Here is a 21,052-nt window from a genome sequence, read left to right on the forward strand (position 1 = left end):
ATCGGAGAACTCATCAGCTGACAGTACTATGCACAGCATGCATTTCAGGATCACATAGAATCAAATCTGTAGAATAAGTCACACTCTACAGCTTCCATCTTACTGCCCGAAGTTTGACAGACTTGCACTGTGTCATGTCTTATAGTGGTCCACAGGATTCAGATTGTTTCACAGATGCAGTTCTCATGACATACAACAAGATGTTTTCCAAGTGTAAATAACACTGTAACAGTATTTTGCTTTCAATAAAATAGAACTGTTAGTCCTTTCCTTCTTAGCCCATCCCAATAACTCCTGAATTACAAAATAACCTAGGTTGAAAGGTGAAGTCTGGAGATCATGTAGTCCAACCCTCCATTCAAAACAGGGCCAACAAGATAAGGTTTAAGGCACTTGTCCAGTTAGGTTTTGAATGTCTTTACTGACAGTGAACCAAGCTCTCTGGGCAATTTCTCTGGTTCCAGTGTCTGACCACCCTCACAGTGAAAAATGTTTTCTGTAGAGCTAATTGGGATTTCCTAAAGTCTAACTTTTTCCCATTGTCTCTTGCTCTGTTGCTGATGACTTCCAATAGTATCATTCTCTCTTCTCTACACCCTCTGCTTAGGTAGCTAAGAAAGCCGGAAGATCTGTGTTGAATCACCTGTTCTTAAGGCTCAATGCACCCAGCTTTCTTAGCCTCTCCCAGTAGGTCATATGCTCTAACCTGGACTGTCCTGGTTGCTTCTGCTAGACTTCCTACAGTTTGTCAATGTTCTCCTTGCCCTGCAGAACCCCAAACTGGACTTAGGACTCTACAGATACAGTCTCACCAGAGTGGATCAGAGAGGAAGTGTCACTTCATCAACCCAACGACCACAATTCTGCTATTATGGCCCAGTATGAGGTTTGGTTACTCCATCACACAGGCACACTGCTGACTTGTGTACAACTTGCTGTTCAGCAGGACAGTCAGGTTTTTTTCTGGCAAAACTGCGTTCTAGGTTGTCAGCACCCAGTTGGTCCTGTTACATGCGATTGGTCCAACCCAGTTGAAGGAACTGTTATTTCCCTTTGTTGAACCTAAACAGGTTTCTGTCAAACCATTTTCCCAGCCTGTCAAGCTCTTGAATACTGGTCCCTACCCTCCAGCATATTAACTGCTTCCCCAGTTGGTGTTGTCTGCAAACTTGCTAAAGGTGCATCCTCTCCTGCTGTCCAGGTTGCTGATGTTAAGCAGTTAACTACTGGCAATGGGCTGTCAGCTGGACTGACGACAACCCTTTGAGGCTAGTGGTCCAGCCAATTTCCCCCAGCCTTGCACCTTTCACCCACCCACCTGTGAACTGATAGGATTTAGTTAGACAACATGCAGACAAGTAGTCAGAGGTAAGTGGAATAGGCAAATCAGGAGTAATTTGGTCTACTACACAAAAGCCTGTGAGTTTGGCCTTTTTAAGTCTAGCCTAATTAGCTCTGTCCAACCAACATCACTTAACTAAACAGTAGAGTATAGGGAAAACTACATGTGTCAGCAAAAATTAAAGTAAAATCAGTGTTTAGCTCTTTAAGTAATTCTGTCATGCCTAAATATTTCTCAGCTCTGTCAACAGCAACATTATATACCATCCATGCCAAAACATGAAGCAACACAACAAGGTTGTAATTTTAGCTTCAGCAAAAAACTTACAGATGTCCAAGGGATTAAGATTATTTAAAATACTGCATTGATTTAAGATGTATACAAAGAAATACAATATAATTAAACCACATGTTTTGAGGTGTATTCTAGGGAGGCTAACAAAAGAAATGGGTTCTTGTTGCCCTGCTATAAGGCACCATGCTTCAGTACCATGAAGTGAAAAAGTCTCGTCTACCAAAGAGTTAATTACCACTGAAGTAACTGTTAGAAATATCATGGGGATATATGTTGATTGCATGTCCCTGGTAACTTGATAGTGTGCCAATCCATGATGAGAAGAGTAGGTATGCATATAAAGACTGGAAGCCACTTGCTTAGACTTTTGGCTTTATGATCAAAAAAGAGATATTTAGAAATCATTTCATGTGACAGTGGAATGAGGCAGATGGATTTTAAGAAACTAATTCCAAAGTAATAAAAGCCTGGTGAGCATGGGAGAATATATTCAATTCCTAACATGAGAAAAGGCTGGCACACTGTCAACATACTATATTCATAGCAAAGTAGACGTATTTCTCAAAAAAAAAATAAAATACATGGACTTGCAAGTGACCAATACAACCTCAAGGGGACTTTTCAAAGACCCAAGTTTGAAAATATTACCAGGGTTAGAAATGGAAAACAAGAAAAAGAACTAAGTAGGAATATACTGGCGCTGTCAGGCTGCACAGATGTAAATCAGGGGTAGCAAGAAATCCTGAATAAGTGCATATCTAAACAAAAAAATGTTTAAAAATGCATACTGAAAAAGGCATGCAAGTCGATTGAAGGAAAAGGAACACCAAAAAGCAAGCAGGTCTATGAATATACAAAGAAGATTAAATCAATAATGATCCTAAAATGGCCAAGCTACTAATAACTTTAAAATATACTATGAGAAAAAAATAAAGAAAGGGAATATTGGCAAGTAGGAGATAATGAAGACCATGTTGATGTATAATACCTGCCTATATAAAGCTGATGAAAAGAAATTATCAGGGGGAAAAAAAAGATACAAATTCTTTAGTCTGAAGGATATATATTTCAGGGCTAAAGGGAATTAGTTAATGAATTTATGAAGTGACTGGTAATTATTTATGAAAAGTCATAGAGAACTGGGGTGATACAAATGACAGCAAATTAATTAGATTTGCAGGTGTTGGAAGGCAGTATGAGACTGGAGACCTTGTAGATGATCTAGAGAAGCAAGAAACACAGAAAAAGAATAAACACATTCACCCTTGGAAAAAAACAAAGCTCATATATGGTGTGATAATCTAAACTTTGACACCGAGAGAACCTGGAGTAGCAAAGTATAGCAAAAACTAAACTAGATGTAAGCTACCCCCAAAGCAATCATAGATGTCTTCTAAATGGTAATGTTAAAATATTACTTTCAATTTGGTTAACTTGGTCTAAGAATGATTTAAAGTAGATTAAGAACTCAATTGAGAAAATTCAAATGGCAGTATATTTCTGCTTGAGAAACAGACAACTAAAATGTGAAGAAAGTGGGAAGTACAACAGTCTACTTTTGAAAGTGTAAACACTAAGAATGAAGATATACAGTTGAGGCTGGTTCAAGCAGTAATAGGATGAAAGTAAGCAAAGGGAAATCTAGGCTGATAATCATGAAAGAAATCTTTATGAATTGAATAATACTAATATTCATAACACTTAACATTTATATAGTACTTCACAGCTTCAAAGCACTTCACTAATATTAACTAATTGCTCTATTTGGTTGTAGGGAAGAGTCTTCCCTTAAGGGAAGAAGTTCCAGATTCTGAATCCCTAAGAAGCTACATTAGAAAACCTACTTAAAAACAAACACTCCACAGAAAAATCAGCCCCTGGAAAAGTATAGATTCTATGAGCTAAAATAATTTTCCTTCTCTGGCTTTTTCTTTTACATATGGAAAGGAAAGACATGCGTGCTATACATTATCATGCAGATGCTATGTCCCCAAAAGAGATACAAAGGAAAAAATAGTTTGTTCTTTGTTTCAATGCAGAGATATTTCAGGAGGGGTGTGAAGAGGAAGACTTTAAAAGTAAATGTAGAGAAGTGCCCAATATTGCAGAATGCAATGGATAGAATCTAGTTTAGTTTCTCAGCCCAAAACCAGTATTTTCCAGGGCAGGAAGGAAGAGAAACACACATTTCTGTACTCCAGTGCTTTTTAACTAGACAAGTTGTTAGATTTTAGTACAAATTGACATAGCTGCTGGTGACACCAATAAAAACAATTTACTGCTGAAAAGATCTAAGACTTGAGGATTGCTTTGTCTGCTTAAAGTTTTGCTGGTAACACTGAAAAAGTTTGGCTACAAGACACAAACACCTGCTAAAGCACAGGAATAAAAATTGAGTAAACAGAAATCGGAGACAAAAAGCAACAGTGGGAAAACAAAAAGCTGATTGCCTAAGCTGGCCCAGTAAGCTTCTACCCCGAAAAGAGAGCACAAGTGCCCCCTTCACTCCATGAGGTGATGGGACCAGGTTAACAATGCTCTTCTTCCCACTACTAAACACTGCAGAGGGAAAGGAAAAGTGGGCTTATTAGGAAATCACCCTTTCCAAACTCACTGCACTCATAGTAAGTGAGCAGTCCTGTGCGCAGTAAAGCCTTCCAGCATTCCAGCATGGGAATGGCTTCCTGATTAATCATTTTATCTTCTAAAACAAAAAATAATCTAAGACGACAAAGGTATTTGAACAAGACAACACCAAAACTTGGTACAACTACATTGCTGTGGAAGGACACTATCACGGGTTGCACCGTCTCCCAGATGCAACCACTGTTCCCAGTGGTACAGGGAGATTATATAGTGATCCCAAAAAGCACACATCAGCACTGGCACTGCACTAAGGTATGCTTGGAGAAAGTCCCCATCCTGAAGAACATACAATTTAAAGAGACATGACAGATCAAGGCATGAGAAAAATAAACCTCTGTAGCAATATGTTAACATCTGACTGTCGAGAAGTTTTCAGTGGACATGTTTCTGTACACAGTATCCAGCAATGCTGTTTTCTGATCAAAAGGCCACCTTAAAGTATGTGGCTAAATAACATCAAGTTTCATGCCTCAAGATGTTAACTTGTTGGCTTCATGCCCCTTTCCCACATCACATGGCTTAGCTAGAGCTCAGGTAAATGTACTTCTTTGGTAGAGGGATCACTTCATATTGACACAATAGGTACTGAATGCTGTCCAAGACAGTCCACCAGGCTTGCTGGCTCAGCACTCTGATGCAGTAAGGCAAATATGATATTTTTATAAGTTTTGCCACAGTAAACAATGTTAGCATCCTTCATTTTATTTTTGTGATATGCTAAATAATTGCTTCCTAATAAAAAAATAAATTCTGAAGTAGAAATCCCAGGACAGCAACAGATGGGAAGATCCAGCAGAAGCAAGGACAGAGACAGCTAAGTCCAGAGCTAACTAGAATTAAGAAACTTGACATTGTGCCCTGGTGATCTCCAAAGATGGAAAAAACAGTTTACAAGTATGTGTGTATGCTTGTTAAAGGAGTCCAAACATATAACAGAGGGAAGCCAATTAAAAAGGTACTAAATACAGAAGACTTCAACTTCAGTGATTAGCGCTAGGTAATTTGCCTTGTGATAAACAAGGCATTCAAATCAGTAATAGACCTGAGGTTGTTCCACAGCTTGAAAGCATTTCTCTGAACTTTATCTGGTATCACAGCAAGGGCCAATGTTTATAAGTTATATTTTGCCATGCAGCTCTACCTTTTCAAAGCTAGCAATCCCAGTAAGTGTTTGCAAAAGATACCCACCATCTTCAGAAATTATGCTGACCACTATGATCACTAAATCAGCACACGTGCAGCTCAGTTGCTATGTGCAGTAGGCAGATGCAGCTTGTAACTTCTCCTAAGTACTACAAAACGAAATGAATGACTGAAAGAGATGCCAGGTTGGATTTTTTTCCTCAAAATCTATGGAAAATAAATTACTTTTGGGGGACTATCCCTATCCAAGGAACAAAACACATCCTCCTACTGTGAAAAATCTCAATTTCAACACTACAGTATTGAGAAGGAAGGGGGAGAAGGAAGGGGAAAAGAGAAGAAAAAAAAAATGATAGCTGAAAAAAACATAAAAGAAAACCATCAGTGAAAATTGCCCCTGAAACTTTGCAGAATTGTAACGGCTTTCTCTTGCTTAAATTGATTGGTGTAGCAATGTTATAAAATGACTATTAGGATTCATTGTGCACAACAGAAAGTGTGAAATGTCAGCAGACTATACAGCAAAAGTAATGGGTCCTGAACCCCTGTTAGTCAAAAATGATTTTGTTTCAAATTAGAAATTGATTTTTTTGGACACAAGCCCTTTACAGGCTTCCAACTTTTGTAGCTGTGCCTTGGAAGAGATTAACCTCAGCCACTGTTTGGGTCCAGGCTGATGATACCCTTTTGAAAGTTTCTTCACAGGGACTGCTTTTTAATGTTGGTACAGTCTTAACCAATAACACAAGTTATTTGTTCCTTTGAGAACGGCACCACATTTCTTCTCATTTTGCCATTTTCTTTATTTTTATGCTGACATATACGGTAAACTGGCTGACAAGTTAAAATAAAAAAAATGTTAGCTCATAATTGAACCAAGGATTATGTTCAAGGCTTGGCAGTGAAACATCCAAGCTGCTTTTGTTCCCAACTCTTTCTCTTCCTAAGAAGGGCTGCTTCTCTGCTCCTTAACTGGAGGTGCTAAGCTAAAAGCAGGATAGATTCAGCCATACAGACATCCCTGTGTGCCAAAATATCAGGTTGTGATGGTGGAGCCATTACTTGGGGAGGAAAAGAATGTGAAGAAGATTACATTTCAAGAGCAACCCCCACTGCACTTATTCTCTCTGCTTGCTGGGAAAAGAAAAAGAATTGTTGAAGTAGCTTTTTGAGATTAAAGGGCTATTTCTTCCCTTCCATCAGGAACATCAGCCAAGAAGATCACTTGTTATTTACAAGGCTTTCTATGCTTTTTATTACTTTAAACGTAGCTGCCTTCTCTTGGGTTGTTTTAAGCAACTTGCAATCCACTCCCTCTAATCGTGCATTTTACTGATATGCTCTTGAACACATATATACAATTTCTAAATGCCATCAGCACACTCATGGCCCTGCAATACAGTATGCTCCCCCTTACCTTCCCTTGACTTGGTGCCTTCCTTCTTGGTTTGCATCAAAAAGGTTTGCCCATCTCCCACGTTTGCACCAAAACCAACCATTTTCTTCCCCGAACTGCTCCCACCACTACTCCTCGGTGTTCTGGAGGTTTTGCTCACTGCAGGTGTCCTTGGAAAATAATCTTCATGTTTCAACACTGGTACACTGGGAGGAAAGAAAGATCACAGTATTACATGACTCATTCAGCCCTTTTAACACTGCACCCAGCGCTCTCCCCTACTTTCACTCTCCAGAAGTGTTACCATCATGCTGATGTTTGATTTCTTGTTGAATCCATTTATAATGTCTGAAATCAGGATGCCTAAAGATTGAAGAGTTACCAACCTACTTTACCAGAAGCCTTTGGTCATCAGCAGCTGGCAGCACTTTGACAATTTTATTTGGAGTTTTGTGGCATTTGGCACATTCCTTAAAACATTAGCTCCTGGATTTCCTGTGTGGTTAGGACAGGACAAGTGGGATGAAGATACATAAAGTACTTTGTCCAGCACATTGGAGCAAGGTTGGAAGAAAGAGTAATTCAAAAAAGTGCTCACTTTGCTACAAAAAAAGGGAAACAGAAAAGATTATGTGAAGAGAAAACTGGGGTCACAGTTTGCATAAGGGAAGCATATCATAGAAGCATAGAATTATTTAGTTTGGAAAGGACCTTTAAGATCATCAAGTCCAACCTAATGCTGCCAAGTCCGTCACTAAACCACATCCCTAGGCACCACATCTACATGTACTCTTAAATACCTCCAGGGATGGTGATGCATTGATTCAAGAAGAAAAGGGATAAGAGTGAATAAGACAAAAAGAGGAGAAATTAATAAACAAAAGTACTTGTAAGCAGGATAGATAATGTATGAGCAAACTGGTGGGAGAGTATCTGGTGCAGCAAGTGCAGCAGTTTGAGTAGAGTAAGAAAAGTGAAAGCTAACCAGAACCATCACGGTTCAAGATAAACTCCAGCACAAGTTTGTAAACACTGCATAGATAGAGCCAGGAGGCAAATTTGGTGATGTGGAGCACGCACGTCTCAAGTCTCTACGGTCACAGGCAGCCACAAAACGTTTTGGGAAGACAGGAGGCTACGGAGACCAGTCTTCCTCTCTGTAAAGATAACCCACTGCTTTCAAATTCTGCTCTCTGGGAAACAACTGCTGCTTTAAATGAGGATTCCCAACACATATACATCATTAGCCCCCTGTTTAAAAACATAAAACAACCTCTGGATCATCCACATGAAGGAATACAATTCATCCCAAGATTATACTGCTCTACTTGCAATCGTGGGAGTGACATAAAGCTTTCCTAAGTTAACAGAAGATTAAACAAATCTTTTTCCTATTTAAGCATCAATTTTACATGGGTAACCCAAAGACTGCCACTGAGTTTGTGTTATTTGGGATACAGCTTTGTGGAGGCCAATTCACAAGAATCTTTTACTTAAAAGCTTACACTACTGAAGTTACTGTGCATCTGAGAAAAAAAGCAGATATCTGATGTTCCCATCAGAAAACGATAGCTAAATTAAAAGTTTCAAATCAATGTGCTGTATGAGGCATTGTTTAATAGGGCCCACTGCGCCTGTTGGACAATTAGTATTACTCCTGTATTATTAATGCAGAACGTTATATAATGGCTTATGACCTGTAATAACTGGCTGAAGTTTTGGATAAAGCTTCTCTGAACAACCTCCATTTACTGTAGGGCTTCAAACTGTGTAGCCACTAACAATATTGCAAAGTGTTATTAAATTTTCTGGTGGACTAAATTAGTATCTTATTGGAATTATATGAAATTATTAACCTACTAATTCCTGCAACCCAGAGTACAGCAAGGGGTGGGTTTGGAACCTAATAACTATTTAAAGAGGCTTAAAGGTGTAATACTTGACCAGCTTTCTCTGATAATACAGGACTTGATATTCAATTTGCCTATACTTGTATGATTAACAGCATTTAAAAAACACTAAGGCTGTCATTATTTGGATGCTTTCTGAGTTTTTAAAGTACATTTAATTACAAACTACAGATCTTCTCTGAAGAAAGTGACCTTTGCCTTGTACATAAGGAGGCGATTACTCGACTGGTTCCCTACAATACTTTTTACATGGTGCAGTTACCTCTAGAATACTGAGTTCTGGTTTAAATAATGCTATGGCAGAGGCAATTCCAACAGAAACAGACACTAAGAAGTTACGGAAGCTTATTTATGAGGAAATAACAAAAGCAAGCGTATTTGCATTTATAGCTCACTAAACAATTAATTAGAGCCTGGTTCTTTAGTATTTAATAAAAGAAAGCTCACACCAAAGTTTTGATCAAGTAAGGATAGAATGTCCAATCTTAAAATGACAAGCACTTAATCTGGGAGGTGTTCACTCCACAGAGGGAAAGCAATAATGTAGAGAGATACAAAAATTCAATAACTAACAATGTACCAAAATTAAGTGAAGAAAACATAAGGGGGGGGGGGGGGGGGGAAAGGTCTCTTTCAGAGCATAGTTACTCATCTACCTGTGAAATAATTAGTAAAATGAATGATGTGACTAGTGCAACCTGGAAAATTTAAAAATAACATACGGTCCAAAGGGATCAGTTATGTACAGCTAGAGAGATTAAGTGACAAAGCAGGTCCTTCTCTATTTTCAAATCCAGCAATCCATCATATCACTTAAATGCAACATAGTTAGTAAGACTTCCTGCAGGGCACCACGATATTCAATGAATTTTCACATTATTCCCTGAAACTACACCACAGAGAAGACTGTCTACATAAAGACCTTATTAACCTACCTAACATATATACTAAGGCAGGAGTTGTAGAGTAGCATGGCCAGAAAAGCAGCAAGTCTCAGCACTGCTGCCTCCTTTTGAATATTGAAGTATATCACCAACAAAGGAAAACACACCTTGAACATTTCTTCCATTTTGTCTGAGCCTCATATCGCGATATCCCTGCTGAGCATGAATGGCAAATTTTAAATGTCATTCAAGACCCATAGAATACTGCTATTATTTGCATTCCTTAAAAAGTAGAAAAACATTAACCTTTTGTTTTATTGAATTAAAATGCCATGGAAATGCTGATGTAGTCTTCAGAGACTGAAATACTTTTACAAAGAAGAATAGCTGTCATTTATTAGGCACAAAGAACAATTACTTGATAGGATGCTTTCTGACAAAAAGCAGATTGGTATTCTCATCATAGAAAAGGCATTGTAAAAAAACCCAGCACAGACCTCTGAGACTTGAATAATTTAAAGCTGCATTTGGTGCAATTTGAATTTTTCTTTAGGGAGGCAAAGTTAAATACCTTTAATTTGTTCTAATTATTTCAAATTTGCAAGTTAATTATGGCTGATCATTAAATAACAAAAAGGACTATCGTCTCCATAGAGTTTTACCTCCTACCCTCTGCATTACTTAAGCTAGATTTTAGTATGCATGAATTAACTTTCTAAATAATCACATGGTTTGACTAAATGGCTCAGTAAAATGAGCTCTGATCCTCAGAATGAGCATTAATGGACATTAGAAAGGCTATTGGGACCCATGTTACTTACATTATAAGTATTTTTAATGGGGTCTTATTTACTAATCTTTATGTACTGTTCAAGTTAGGGCACCATATAGATACATTATTCTGCCTTAATAGAGGAAAGTCAGTTCTTCAAGATACTAAACCAAATGTCCATTTAGAGCCAACTAAATTCATTTTTAAATTAATGCAGGAAAACTCGGAGAGAATTTAACTTGTTTTAGCTGCTCATCCTGATGAATCAATCCAACATAATGGTAGCCTTGGTCTGCAAATGGAGTTTTACAGATCTATTGAAACACTAAGCAACTCAAGCAACTAAGACCCTTGCCACAGAGTAGCATTTACTATCAGCATGTGTATGCCCCCAAGGTTTTGTCCCTTCCCTGCTCTCTACCTACCGTTCATCTGACGGGTTCCCAGCCATCGATCCCAAATTTGTATGCTCACCTTTCACTGAACTCTGATCTCTCCATGCATTTTTCAGTGCAGATCAGTGGCATCCAGAGAACATGACTACATTATAACTAGCCAGAAATACAAAATGAAAGGCAATTCATGCCTCCAGTATATATGTTCAACAGATGGCTGCCTTAATGGTGCCCTACTGCACCCTGTTGAGGCAAGGGCTTGTGAGTTTAACCATTATCAAACTAACAGATTGCAATGGTAGGTTAGCTCCAAAAGCAAACATGTTGGAATGTTATTTTCCTGTTCTGCAATTTCTGTTTTAAAAATAAAATAATTAACAGTTCATGTGTGCAGTCTGCTGCAATTATATCAGGCCAAGAATGCATAACACTTAATGATGCAAAACTGGTGATAAGTAGACAACCCAAGCAATACGTTTTTGTAGTTGGAACCTGTATCACTATTTCAGATGCAGTTTGACAAACAGGCTTAAAATTGCTTCCCCCCCCGCCACTTTGGCTGGGAGAGTTTTCAACCAGATCAGCTTCCAGAGTCAGCTCGGTATAAAGCAGCAGTATCACAAGTGCTGGGACAAAGAAGAAGGTGTCAATATATCACAGGATCTTATTTTCAGCGGGGGTCCAAATTTAGATCAGTTTAAATCAAGTTATCAAACCACACTTTGAAAACCACTGGTTCCAAAGTGGGACTGTTTGGGAAGCTGGCTGCATGGCAAATAAAAAAAAAATTTCACAGGAGAAAGGACTGAAGACTTCGGATGAGTGAATCTAAGAAGCAACAACAACGGTCTCCTGAACAACCACAACTTTTTCAGCCCTCAAAAGTGTATTGTGTTACTCTTTGTAAGCCCTTACTTCCAGAACTACCAAGTGCAAAGACTTCTCAAGTGTTTTTTTCCACCATGTCAGGTAGGGCGGTGTGATTACCCTAATTTGCAAGGCAAGGAAGATGAGAAACTGATGCAGTAAAGAAGCTGGGACCCTGGACAGCAAGCAGGTCAGCAGAGGTGAAAGAGCTGGAACCAACTCCCAAATACTCCACTCACTGACAAAAGAAGACACCTCAGATTAGTGCACAAACCATGTGTGTCTGCTTAGAGCTAATCACAAGGAAAACCCTGAGAACAGAATTAGAGCTTATGGCCCTCCTTAGAACATCTCCATCTGCAACCTGGATCCTCTTCTGCGGGGACACAGTCTGCACCTTCTTTCCAGCGTAGCTGAGGGGAGAAACACATCAAGATGTACAAGACAGCAGAGCAGCACACGGGAAAGAGGAGTCAGATTGGTCCACTTGCTCCTGCTTTGCATAGGGTGTACAAATTTACAGGACAGCTGAGTAGAGCTGGAAGGGAGATAAGACTTGCAGGCGGGGAGTTCACAGGGTGAATTACAGGGCAATCTCTCATCCCTGAATGCCACCACCCTTCCATTACTTACCACAAAACCAATCTGCTCATGTCAGCAGATGAACCACCTTAAAAACTCACTGTTAAAAAATCTAAAGCCTATCATATTGAAACATAGAGTGCTTGGAAAAAATCTAAGCTTAACATTTTTCCCTTCCTTTAAAAAGCAGGTAAAATATCCTAGTCTAATGTGGATGTTGAAGGCTGTGTTGAAGCCTGGAGTAAGATTTTGTGGCCCAATTATGACACCTGGCATTTTGAGGCTTATGTTAAATGCATCAACATGTTAATGACAATGCTGGGACCCAGTGCATGTTAAGAAGGAACAGTTACTTTCCTTTCTAGAGAGCATGTCCATTTATAGTTTTGACATCACAGAAGAGTTTGGGACATCTTGGACTAGATGAGGTGGCTCAGAGCCCTGTCCAACATGACCGTAAGTGTTTGCAGGGATGGGGCATTGACCACCTCTCTGGGCAACCTGTTCCTGTGTTTCACCACCCTCGTGGTAAAAAAAGTCTTCCTTGCATCCAGCCTGAAGGTAGCCTCTTTGAGTTTAAAACCATGACGCCCTGTCCTATGGCTAAAGGCCCTGTCAGCAAGCCTGTCCCCATCTTTCTTCTAAGCCCCCCTGAAGTATTGAAAGCTGTCAAGCAGGTGCCCCTGGAGCCCTCTCTTCTCCAGGCTAAAGAATCCCAATTCTCCCAGCCTTTCCTCACAGGACAGGTGTTCCACCTCTTTGATCATTTTTGCAGCCCTCCTTTGGACCAGCTCCAACAGGTCCATGATCTTCGGGACCAAGTCCATCTCCTTTCTCACATATTTTTCTAGGCAAAAGGCAGGAGGGCAGGGACAGGTAGGGGAACACCTCAGCAGCCAGTGAGAGTTCTGGCACTGAAATATAAATCTTATCAAATCTGCCTGTAACAAAATGATTTTTCATCATAGAAAGTAGATGTGATTGCCTACAATCTACATGTTATTATACACACAATATGTTGCTGGGGAGTGATGCAGAGCTTCCATCTCTTACAGTCCTCTTCAGGCTCAGTGTCCTTGAATCCATTAATGCCTGTGGGTGTATCTGGTTTCTCTGCTGGGTTTATTTTTTCCTCTCTGTTGAACGATCTCTTCTGCGCTTACTGGGTTTGGCTTAGTTTCCTCCTATCTTGGAGCAGTTATACTGGCCACTATGCTTAAAACTTTTCCATGTATCAAGCTGTACCAGCATACAGTAATCCACAGCACAGTCTCCAGACCATGTCTCTCAAATACCAGTTCCTTCCCCATTCCCTCAGTGACTGGTGCTCAGATATTTAATTCCAACAGCAAGAATTGAGGCCAAATATGCTCTTAATTAGCAATGACCTATTAGATCATACCAGCCATAGGTGAAACCCTGGCCTCATTGAATCAATCAGAATACTGCCTTTATCTTCAATGAAGTCAGGACTTCACTTAATACACACAGTTAGAGGTCTATTTGTAGCAAGTACTAAGCTAAATTCCACCTAAAATTATATTCATGCCTTCCCTTTGAAGCCCTGTCCTCATTCTGCTTTAAGTTAGCTATATTTCAACTCCCTACCAACATGTTCCCCGCGTATCTTATTTTTCCTAACAAACAGCAAAATTAGCTCTGATTACTTTTCTCTCTTTTCTTCTTAATCCACAGAAAATTCCAACATAAAGGTTTTTACACAGTCATAGAGAAATGGCCACAGAAAACAGGCTGGTAAAGCTTTACCAGGACAAAATGCTGTGATTGTGTGTTTGGCCTTTCTTACAGAGCAGAGCAGCTGTCGTTCCAGCAAGCAGTGCTGTCAGGCTTCACAAAAGAAAGTCATGTAAATGTCAAGTCATAGGTATAAAAACAATCCTTCAAAACAGTGTCTGTATATCTGAAAAGCCTGCCTAGCTGTCACCAGAGAAAGTACCATAAGGAATGATGCAAAAGCCTGTTTAGGACAAACAAAGTTTTTGAACTAAATCCAAAGTTCTCCAGTAGATCAAGCCGCGACACACTCTCCTTCAGAAGGAGAATCACATGCTCTTCAGCAAAGTGAATGCCTTAATGCCTTATCCAGCATCACTATTGTTTGGCTGAGAGCCAGCCCCATTCACAAGGTGCCCATCAAAATGCCATATGCAAGCTATCTCCTGAACAAACATTCCCCAAATTAGATTGCAATTTGGTTGTGATAAATGCATAGAAGAACAATGCACCACCCCTTGCATTGTTCTTGGCCCACCCAGGACAAAAGACTCTACAGTAGATGGGCTGCACTGCAAAACAGGCCATGGCTGAGCTGTTGCTGCAGAAATCAGTCTGAGTGTGCAGGTAACCACCTGCTTGGTGCAAGAGTCCTTATGTTTTCCTTCACTAAGACGATCAGTACATAAGCGCTCTCTCCTCCATAGGAGTTTCCAGACAGGCTGATAGGTGTTGATAACAGGAGCTTTCAGTAAATGAGCAGCAATTGCAAAAGCCCTTTTTCTGATCATGAATCACATCATGGAGCAATCATTTGCTAAGGATAAGTGACAATATAGCAAATGAGGGACACAATAGGAGTTGAAAAGTAGGTACTCACAGGGTTTCCAATATGCCCTACTAACAAGACATTTTGAAGAGATGCCTAATTAGAGCAACAGATATTTAAGATTGCACTCCTGTGTGCAGGTATTATGAAGAGTTACATACGCACAGAAAATAAGAGTTTTGGAGGATCCTGCAGTGCCTATATGCAGACAGAAGAGTTACAAAGGACATAACACCTCCAGCTGCTTCTGTTCATTGACAAAGTTGCACATAGATGCTAACTTTCAATACTCAGGATACTGGCATGATAAATTATCATCCCTGGTTTCTAAGTGACGAAATGAAGGAACATAAAGTTAAAAACTTCCAGGTCACTGACAGCTCCCCTGATATCACTCAATATGTTGGAGGGAAAGCCTTTCATAAATGCATCAAATTCTAAAACAAACACAGAGGTTTTATCTTTCCAGTTCTTCCAAGGCTGCTGTCCTTGAATCTGATTTCTCTAACGATTAGGAACATTATCACTGAAACCAACATGGCAGCACCCTTACAGGACCCATCTTTTTCCATGAAAATTCTGTCCTCTTATTCTAATCATCTTTATCTGTATCACACGATGATTGAATCAAGGATTTTAAGCACAGATTACTAGTAGGTTTTAGGGTTATATAGGTCTGTTACTGTTGAAGTCTTAACAAATTTTGGGACTAGTGAATCTGGGGACTGTAATGCTTTTCTTATTCCAAAAAGCCACCAGAGGCTGTGTTGGCACAAGCTCAGTCCAGGTACAAGAGACAGCTCTAACATAATGCCAACATGTCTCCTCACACCACACTGGCTTCCCAGCCAAATACATACCTCGTGGTTTTTCATTCTTCTTTTACAGTGATCAAAAAAATGACATATTAGAATATTACCGGGTCTGTAACTATAAATGTACATGGCATCCTAAAGGCTCTCATACTAGGATCCATTAAAATCGTGTCATACACTATCCCACCTCTGTTGGAAACACCCCTCCTGATTCATCTTTACACTTCATTGGCCCTTTTTCCATTATTAAATCACACCTGTGGTACGTGGTCACTCCATGATTAAGGACTATATTAATGCTTTACTACTACACTAGTACTTATCTATATTATATTGCTCAGTAAAATGAAAACACTGAGATTATTTATTGATCTGCTTTTTAAAAAAAATCTTATAGCCCAAAAAGAAGTAAACAGAGACGTTAGACTTTGGACTTTAGTCAGATTAGTGGATTACCATGCTCAAAAAATGTACAAGGTCGCTCTTGGTAAAGTTTAAAATATCAATTCTGGCCAATTCAATTGCCTTGAATCCACTGAAGTTACATAGTTCATTGAACATGTTTGACGGCTAGTGACTGAAAAATCAGGTATTCATTGCAAGTCCAACACAGACTTAGATGCCTAACTGATGGTGTGCAACTCTAAAAACCATGGCCTGGGTCCCACACAAACACAACACACTAAAGATTTCCTTTCTGTGTATGGATTTTATGTGAACGTGACAGCACTAACAAATACTGGCTCGACCATGATGTTTATGGAAAAGATTCAACACTTTTTGTACTCTTATATTCAGGAAATAGAGAGACATAATGGAATTGAAACCACAAAGAAACCATTGCCTCACTAAGAGGCACACATCAGTGGGATATGTGTTGGCACTCTCTGATGTCCAGTATCACAGCAAGAAACAAAGAGAAGAGATTCTGGCATGAGGCTGTGTGCAGTGAAGCTGTGGGCTCTGCCCAGGCTCTGGGCTGCCCATTCCCTGCCCCTATAAACTGAACATGACAAATACACCATGTACTTTTGTTAGCCCAGATACAGGAGATTCTTGACATCTTACAGCTACCACTATTGATCTTAGGTCTTGGAAATCTATCTTTGCACAAGTTTCTTATAACCTGTTAAGAAGTGTCTGTCCGGAGCTGTTGCCACCAGTGACAGACCGACACCATGATGTGGGTTTAGAGGCTTGCATTATTTGTACTGGCAAACCATCTCAGCCTTACTGAGTCTACAGCCAGTATATAAATTCCAGTATATAAATTTAGCCCATCTCTCAGAGACATTACTCTGACAAAAGGGATGCAAGATATAGATGGAGATTTAAGGAGCACAAAGTTAAAGAGAAAAAAAGGATTAACTATGCATCAGTCAAACAGAAGGCCGTGTATTACAAAAAGAGGTGATACCTGGTACTATGGACAGAAGTCTGAAGATACTTGCATATCGTTTTGTTTTAACCTCTTGCATGTGCTAGAAGCTATATGTAAATATCTCTCCCTAGGTTATTGGTGATATCTTTTGAGTATGATTTAGATTTTAGGTGGATTTACTGGGCAGAGACAATCCTTGTGGTCAGTGGAAAGAGATGGATTAGTTTGAAACTTATCAAATTAGGATTGGGGGTAGGAAGGAAAAAAAGCAGTCTGAAAATCTGAACCTCTGAACTCTGAAACAAAAAGGTCTCGTACGACATGATACAGGAAAGATATAGTCAGAAGAGACAAATGGAGGCAGGAGTCACTATGATGTGACTCAACAGTTCCAAAAGTCAGAAAGATTTAAGGTACATGGTAGGGGCACATGGCCAAAAGTTCATGCAACACCCAAAACAACATGAAGTCTTGGATAACGAGCAGAGTAAAGAAGAGAATGAGGCAGATCAAATAAAAAAAGAAGCACCTTTGCCACTTTCCGCAAAGCCAGTAGACAGCTGGCCTTCGAAGGAGGGTTTCAGAGAAGCAATGGTGACAAGATCTGAATAAGCAGCCAAGATCCTCATTTGGAAGACTCATTTTGAAGGAAGGGAATGAATACAGAGCAGTCAAAGATGACTTTTCACTAGTCAAGGGGCAAGATGAAGGACAAGAGCAAGGGGTGGTGTTTTAACTGTTGACACACCACGGGCATGTTTTGCTGCAGAGGAGAAGGAAGCTGCAATAGCTGTCAGCAGCCCAGATGCAGATGGAGAGAGTGACCCCAAGGTTATGAGTCTGAGTGACAGGGAGGATGTGGCGTTATCAAAATCAGAAGGGAAGAGAGATTCGGAAGAAAAAGTAAAGGAGTTCTGTTTTGGCCAGATTAGAAATGATCTGAAGGCAAAACAACCAGGATTATGTGTCAGAGAGGCAGTCAGATATGCAAGACTGGACGGAACAGAGCAGGGGGTTTAAGAGTTATTGGCAGAGAGATGATAGCCAAATCCGTGTAACTGGATGTTGTCATCCAGGGACATGGGTACAGAAATCTTCAGGCAAATCAAGAAGTGACTAAATTCCTTTCCTACCACCTCACAGAGGTTCCTACCTAGTTCCAAAAGAAATTATCTAAAATAGTGCTGCAAAAACATGCATAAAAAACCCCTGTCTCTCCATAAAATCTAAAGATCATACTGTTTCTAAAATTAGGGCAACCACTAAATGAAAGTTAACCCGAACAATAACTTTAGCTAAACTTTAGGTCACATGCATTTAATATAATGAGATGAAGAATATGAAAAGGCCATTCATAATGGAATTCATTGAGTTAGGAATGCCATGCTTAGCTGCCTTATAACATATAATTAATGATCCTATAAAAATCCAGCAGTACGAACTCTCCCGGCTGCCCGCAGAACTGTTCTTTATGCTGGGTAGGGCAAGCAAGCATCTGCTTCCACAAATACTGCCCTTTGAGAAGCTGAAAAGCTTTTTTTTCCCCTGCTCCATCAGGGACCACACTGCCATTTCCATGACACGCTGAGCTTTGAACCATTACCCAAATCAGACTATAGCATTTGGCAACCCAGTACACATCTGTCATGATAGACTGGTTATTGGTGAAATGTTAAAGAAAAAATCATTAACCCTTTTCTGTTGTTTCTAATACCCCACCTTCCTCTAGATTATTTATAATCCCCACTAAACCCACCCTCTGTTTATAGTCTTTTAACACAACAGAGAAATATATACTGTCTGGAGAGCTGTCTTGCCTTATACCACTCCCAACCATTTGGTACAACAAAAGATGTTCTCTCTCCATCAAAAGGCCTGATCCCTCCTGAAGCCTTGATGCTCAGATTCAAGGTTAAAGGATTAAGGCCTGAAGCACTGAGTACCAGAGGAAAGGAAGCCAAATATCAAAAGAAACACAAAAATCAATCCTCTTCACTGCAGGAACAGTGTGAAGAACAAATCAGCTGGGCTGAATCTAAAATTTTCTCTGCGTGGCTCTCAAAAATTAGCACTGTTATAAACGTAATGGGTAGTTCTGCAAAGCCTCAGCACCCATGCAAAGCCACAGAGTTCAGCTCAACACACCAGTATGGTCTGGAAAGTTTTATGTCAGAATAAGTCAGTGGCAAATACACAAAGTCCACTTCAAAGAAAGTGAGAGCTGGAGAGCGAGCAAAAGCACGCATGCCGTTATCTTTATATGTAGTCTGTATATCTGCAAGTGGCAGAATCTAATATTTACTGGAGTTTGCCTTTTGCTTCAATCCTCTGTGTGCTGAAGTGCAGCCAAGGTCACAAGAGGGGTGGGGGAGTGGGTTTTAGCTTAGTGCAGCTGTGCTCACGGCCAGAACAGCAGGGTACAGAGGATTTCTTGCTTAACTTTGTAATACCAATAGCTTTTGTTCTTAGTCCTGCCCCATCAGTTCTGATATAAGCTTTTAAATGGCGTGAAAGTTGTGCGGGTGGGTTTAAAATCTCCTAATTTAAAACTACCTTCCAGAACATTTTGTTTTATAAGATTTTTCTTAACCTTTCCAACTCACAAATTTCCGGGACATATGAATATCTAGATTAAACACAATTTTCTCTTCATCCAAGATTACATATAAAAATAAAAAGTAACAAAATGATACGTCTGAAAAAGTAATCCACTCCAATTTATAAAAATAGAATTCAGGTTTTCAAAATTCAATTCAGGCAGTAAACTAACAGTCTCTACATTTTCCTGTAAAGGAGGCATCTGCAAATGACTTGCAAAAATGTCTCTCGCTGTCTGCAAGTGTTGGCAAGGAACAAACTCCTTCAGGAGGTGCATGAATTTTAAATATTTCAACCCAAAGAAAAAAAATCTCCAAGCATTTTCAGTTCTGATATGTGATATTACAGAACTATACCCATGCATCAGACTGGCAGGAAATGCAAGTTTTGTGAAAATACCAAAGCACTCGAGTTTCAGCAAGCCTATTTCCACTGATTGCCATCCTATGCTTAGCAGTGTTCCTAACACCAGAGTTCCTGTGCTTTTTGAAGACCCCAGCTACTGGTTGGCTCCATCTGCCTACAGAAATTACCTATGGTATCTCCTATTACATCTTATACCTCAAGACTATCAGCAGGCTTCCTGCTCAAGGTTACTTTGGGCTGTAATGGAAATGATGTAATACTGCTGTGCGCTGCATACGTGATCATGAGAACAGAAACAACATAATTCAGGTAAATCTGAGACAGGCAACTTCAAAACTGTCCCACAGCTGAAAGTAAACCTGAAAATGAGATCAGTGAAGCAACTAGGTCAGTGGAAATGAACTCCTTGCTCTCCAGTCCGATAAGAATCACTGCCTACTTTAAAAAACAAAAAAAAGGCATGCATAGATATAAGTAAAATGCTCCCCCATGCCCCAGTCAGCAGTAAGCTTTTAGTAACCACATCAGAACAGAAGCCTTTACCCTGCACAAGAAAACCTGTTACCTTTGGAGTCTGCACGTGGCACTAATGAAGGAAAAATGTATATCAAACTCCAACTATACTCTCCTGCTACGTCACAACAGACTCCAGCAGCCATCTGTCGGAGGGATGCTGTGCCTATATATAACGAGACAACACCACGAAAGAAAGAAGAACTTGTGTCTGCACCCAATTCAGCGTTTGCACTATTGGCAGATCTGCAAGCACTTTTTTTACCGGCCAAACAAGTGTTCGCTCCACAAATATCCTATCTAAAAATGACACAAACTTCAGTGTAAAATTATCTGGAACAAGAAAGTAACTTGGGTGTTAAAAGGAGCACTAACAAGTGGGTAAGCAGCTTCCAGATACACAGATTTTATGGGCCATTTGCAAGCACAGTTGATTTAAGCCCAATTTAATGTGCCAGTCTGCCAAAACAGCAAATAGATGAAGAAAAAAACCCCCAACAATTTGTATTCAATGCATTCCTAAAAGTTGGTGAAGTACAATATAGACGCACCTGAAGAGACCAAGGACATCTCATAGATGAACTG

The 21,052-nt window shown here is 39.7% G+C and overlaps 1 protein-coding gene across 3 annotated transcripts in view; it reads right to left on the reverse strand.

Annotated features, from left to right (window-relative positions):
- The window catches only part of KIAA1328 (KIAA1328 ortholog), a 178,132-nt gene that overhangs the window by 30,764 nt on the left and 126,316 nt on the right, over positions 1-21,052 (reverse strand). For all 3 annotated transcript variants that reach the window (XM_064438288.1, XM_064438287.1, XM_064438289.1), the window contains one exon: positions 6,843-7,027. In XM_064438288.1, the coding sequence (XP_064294358.1) occupies positions 6,843-7,027 (185 nt within the window). The remainder of the gene's footprint in view (positions 1-6,842; positions 7,028-21,052) is intronic.

Source organism: Phalacrocorax carbo, chromosome Z, assembly GCF_963921805.1.
Source record: "Phalacrocorax carbo chromosome Z, bPhaCar2.1, whole genome shotgun sequence".
Lineage (NCBI taxonomy): Eukaryota > Metazoa > Chordata > Aves > Suliformes > Phalacrocoracidae > Phalacrocorax > Phalacrocorax carbo.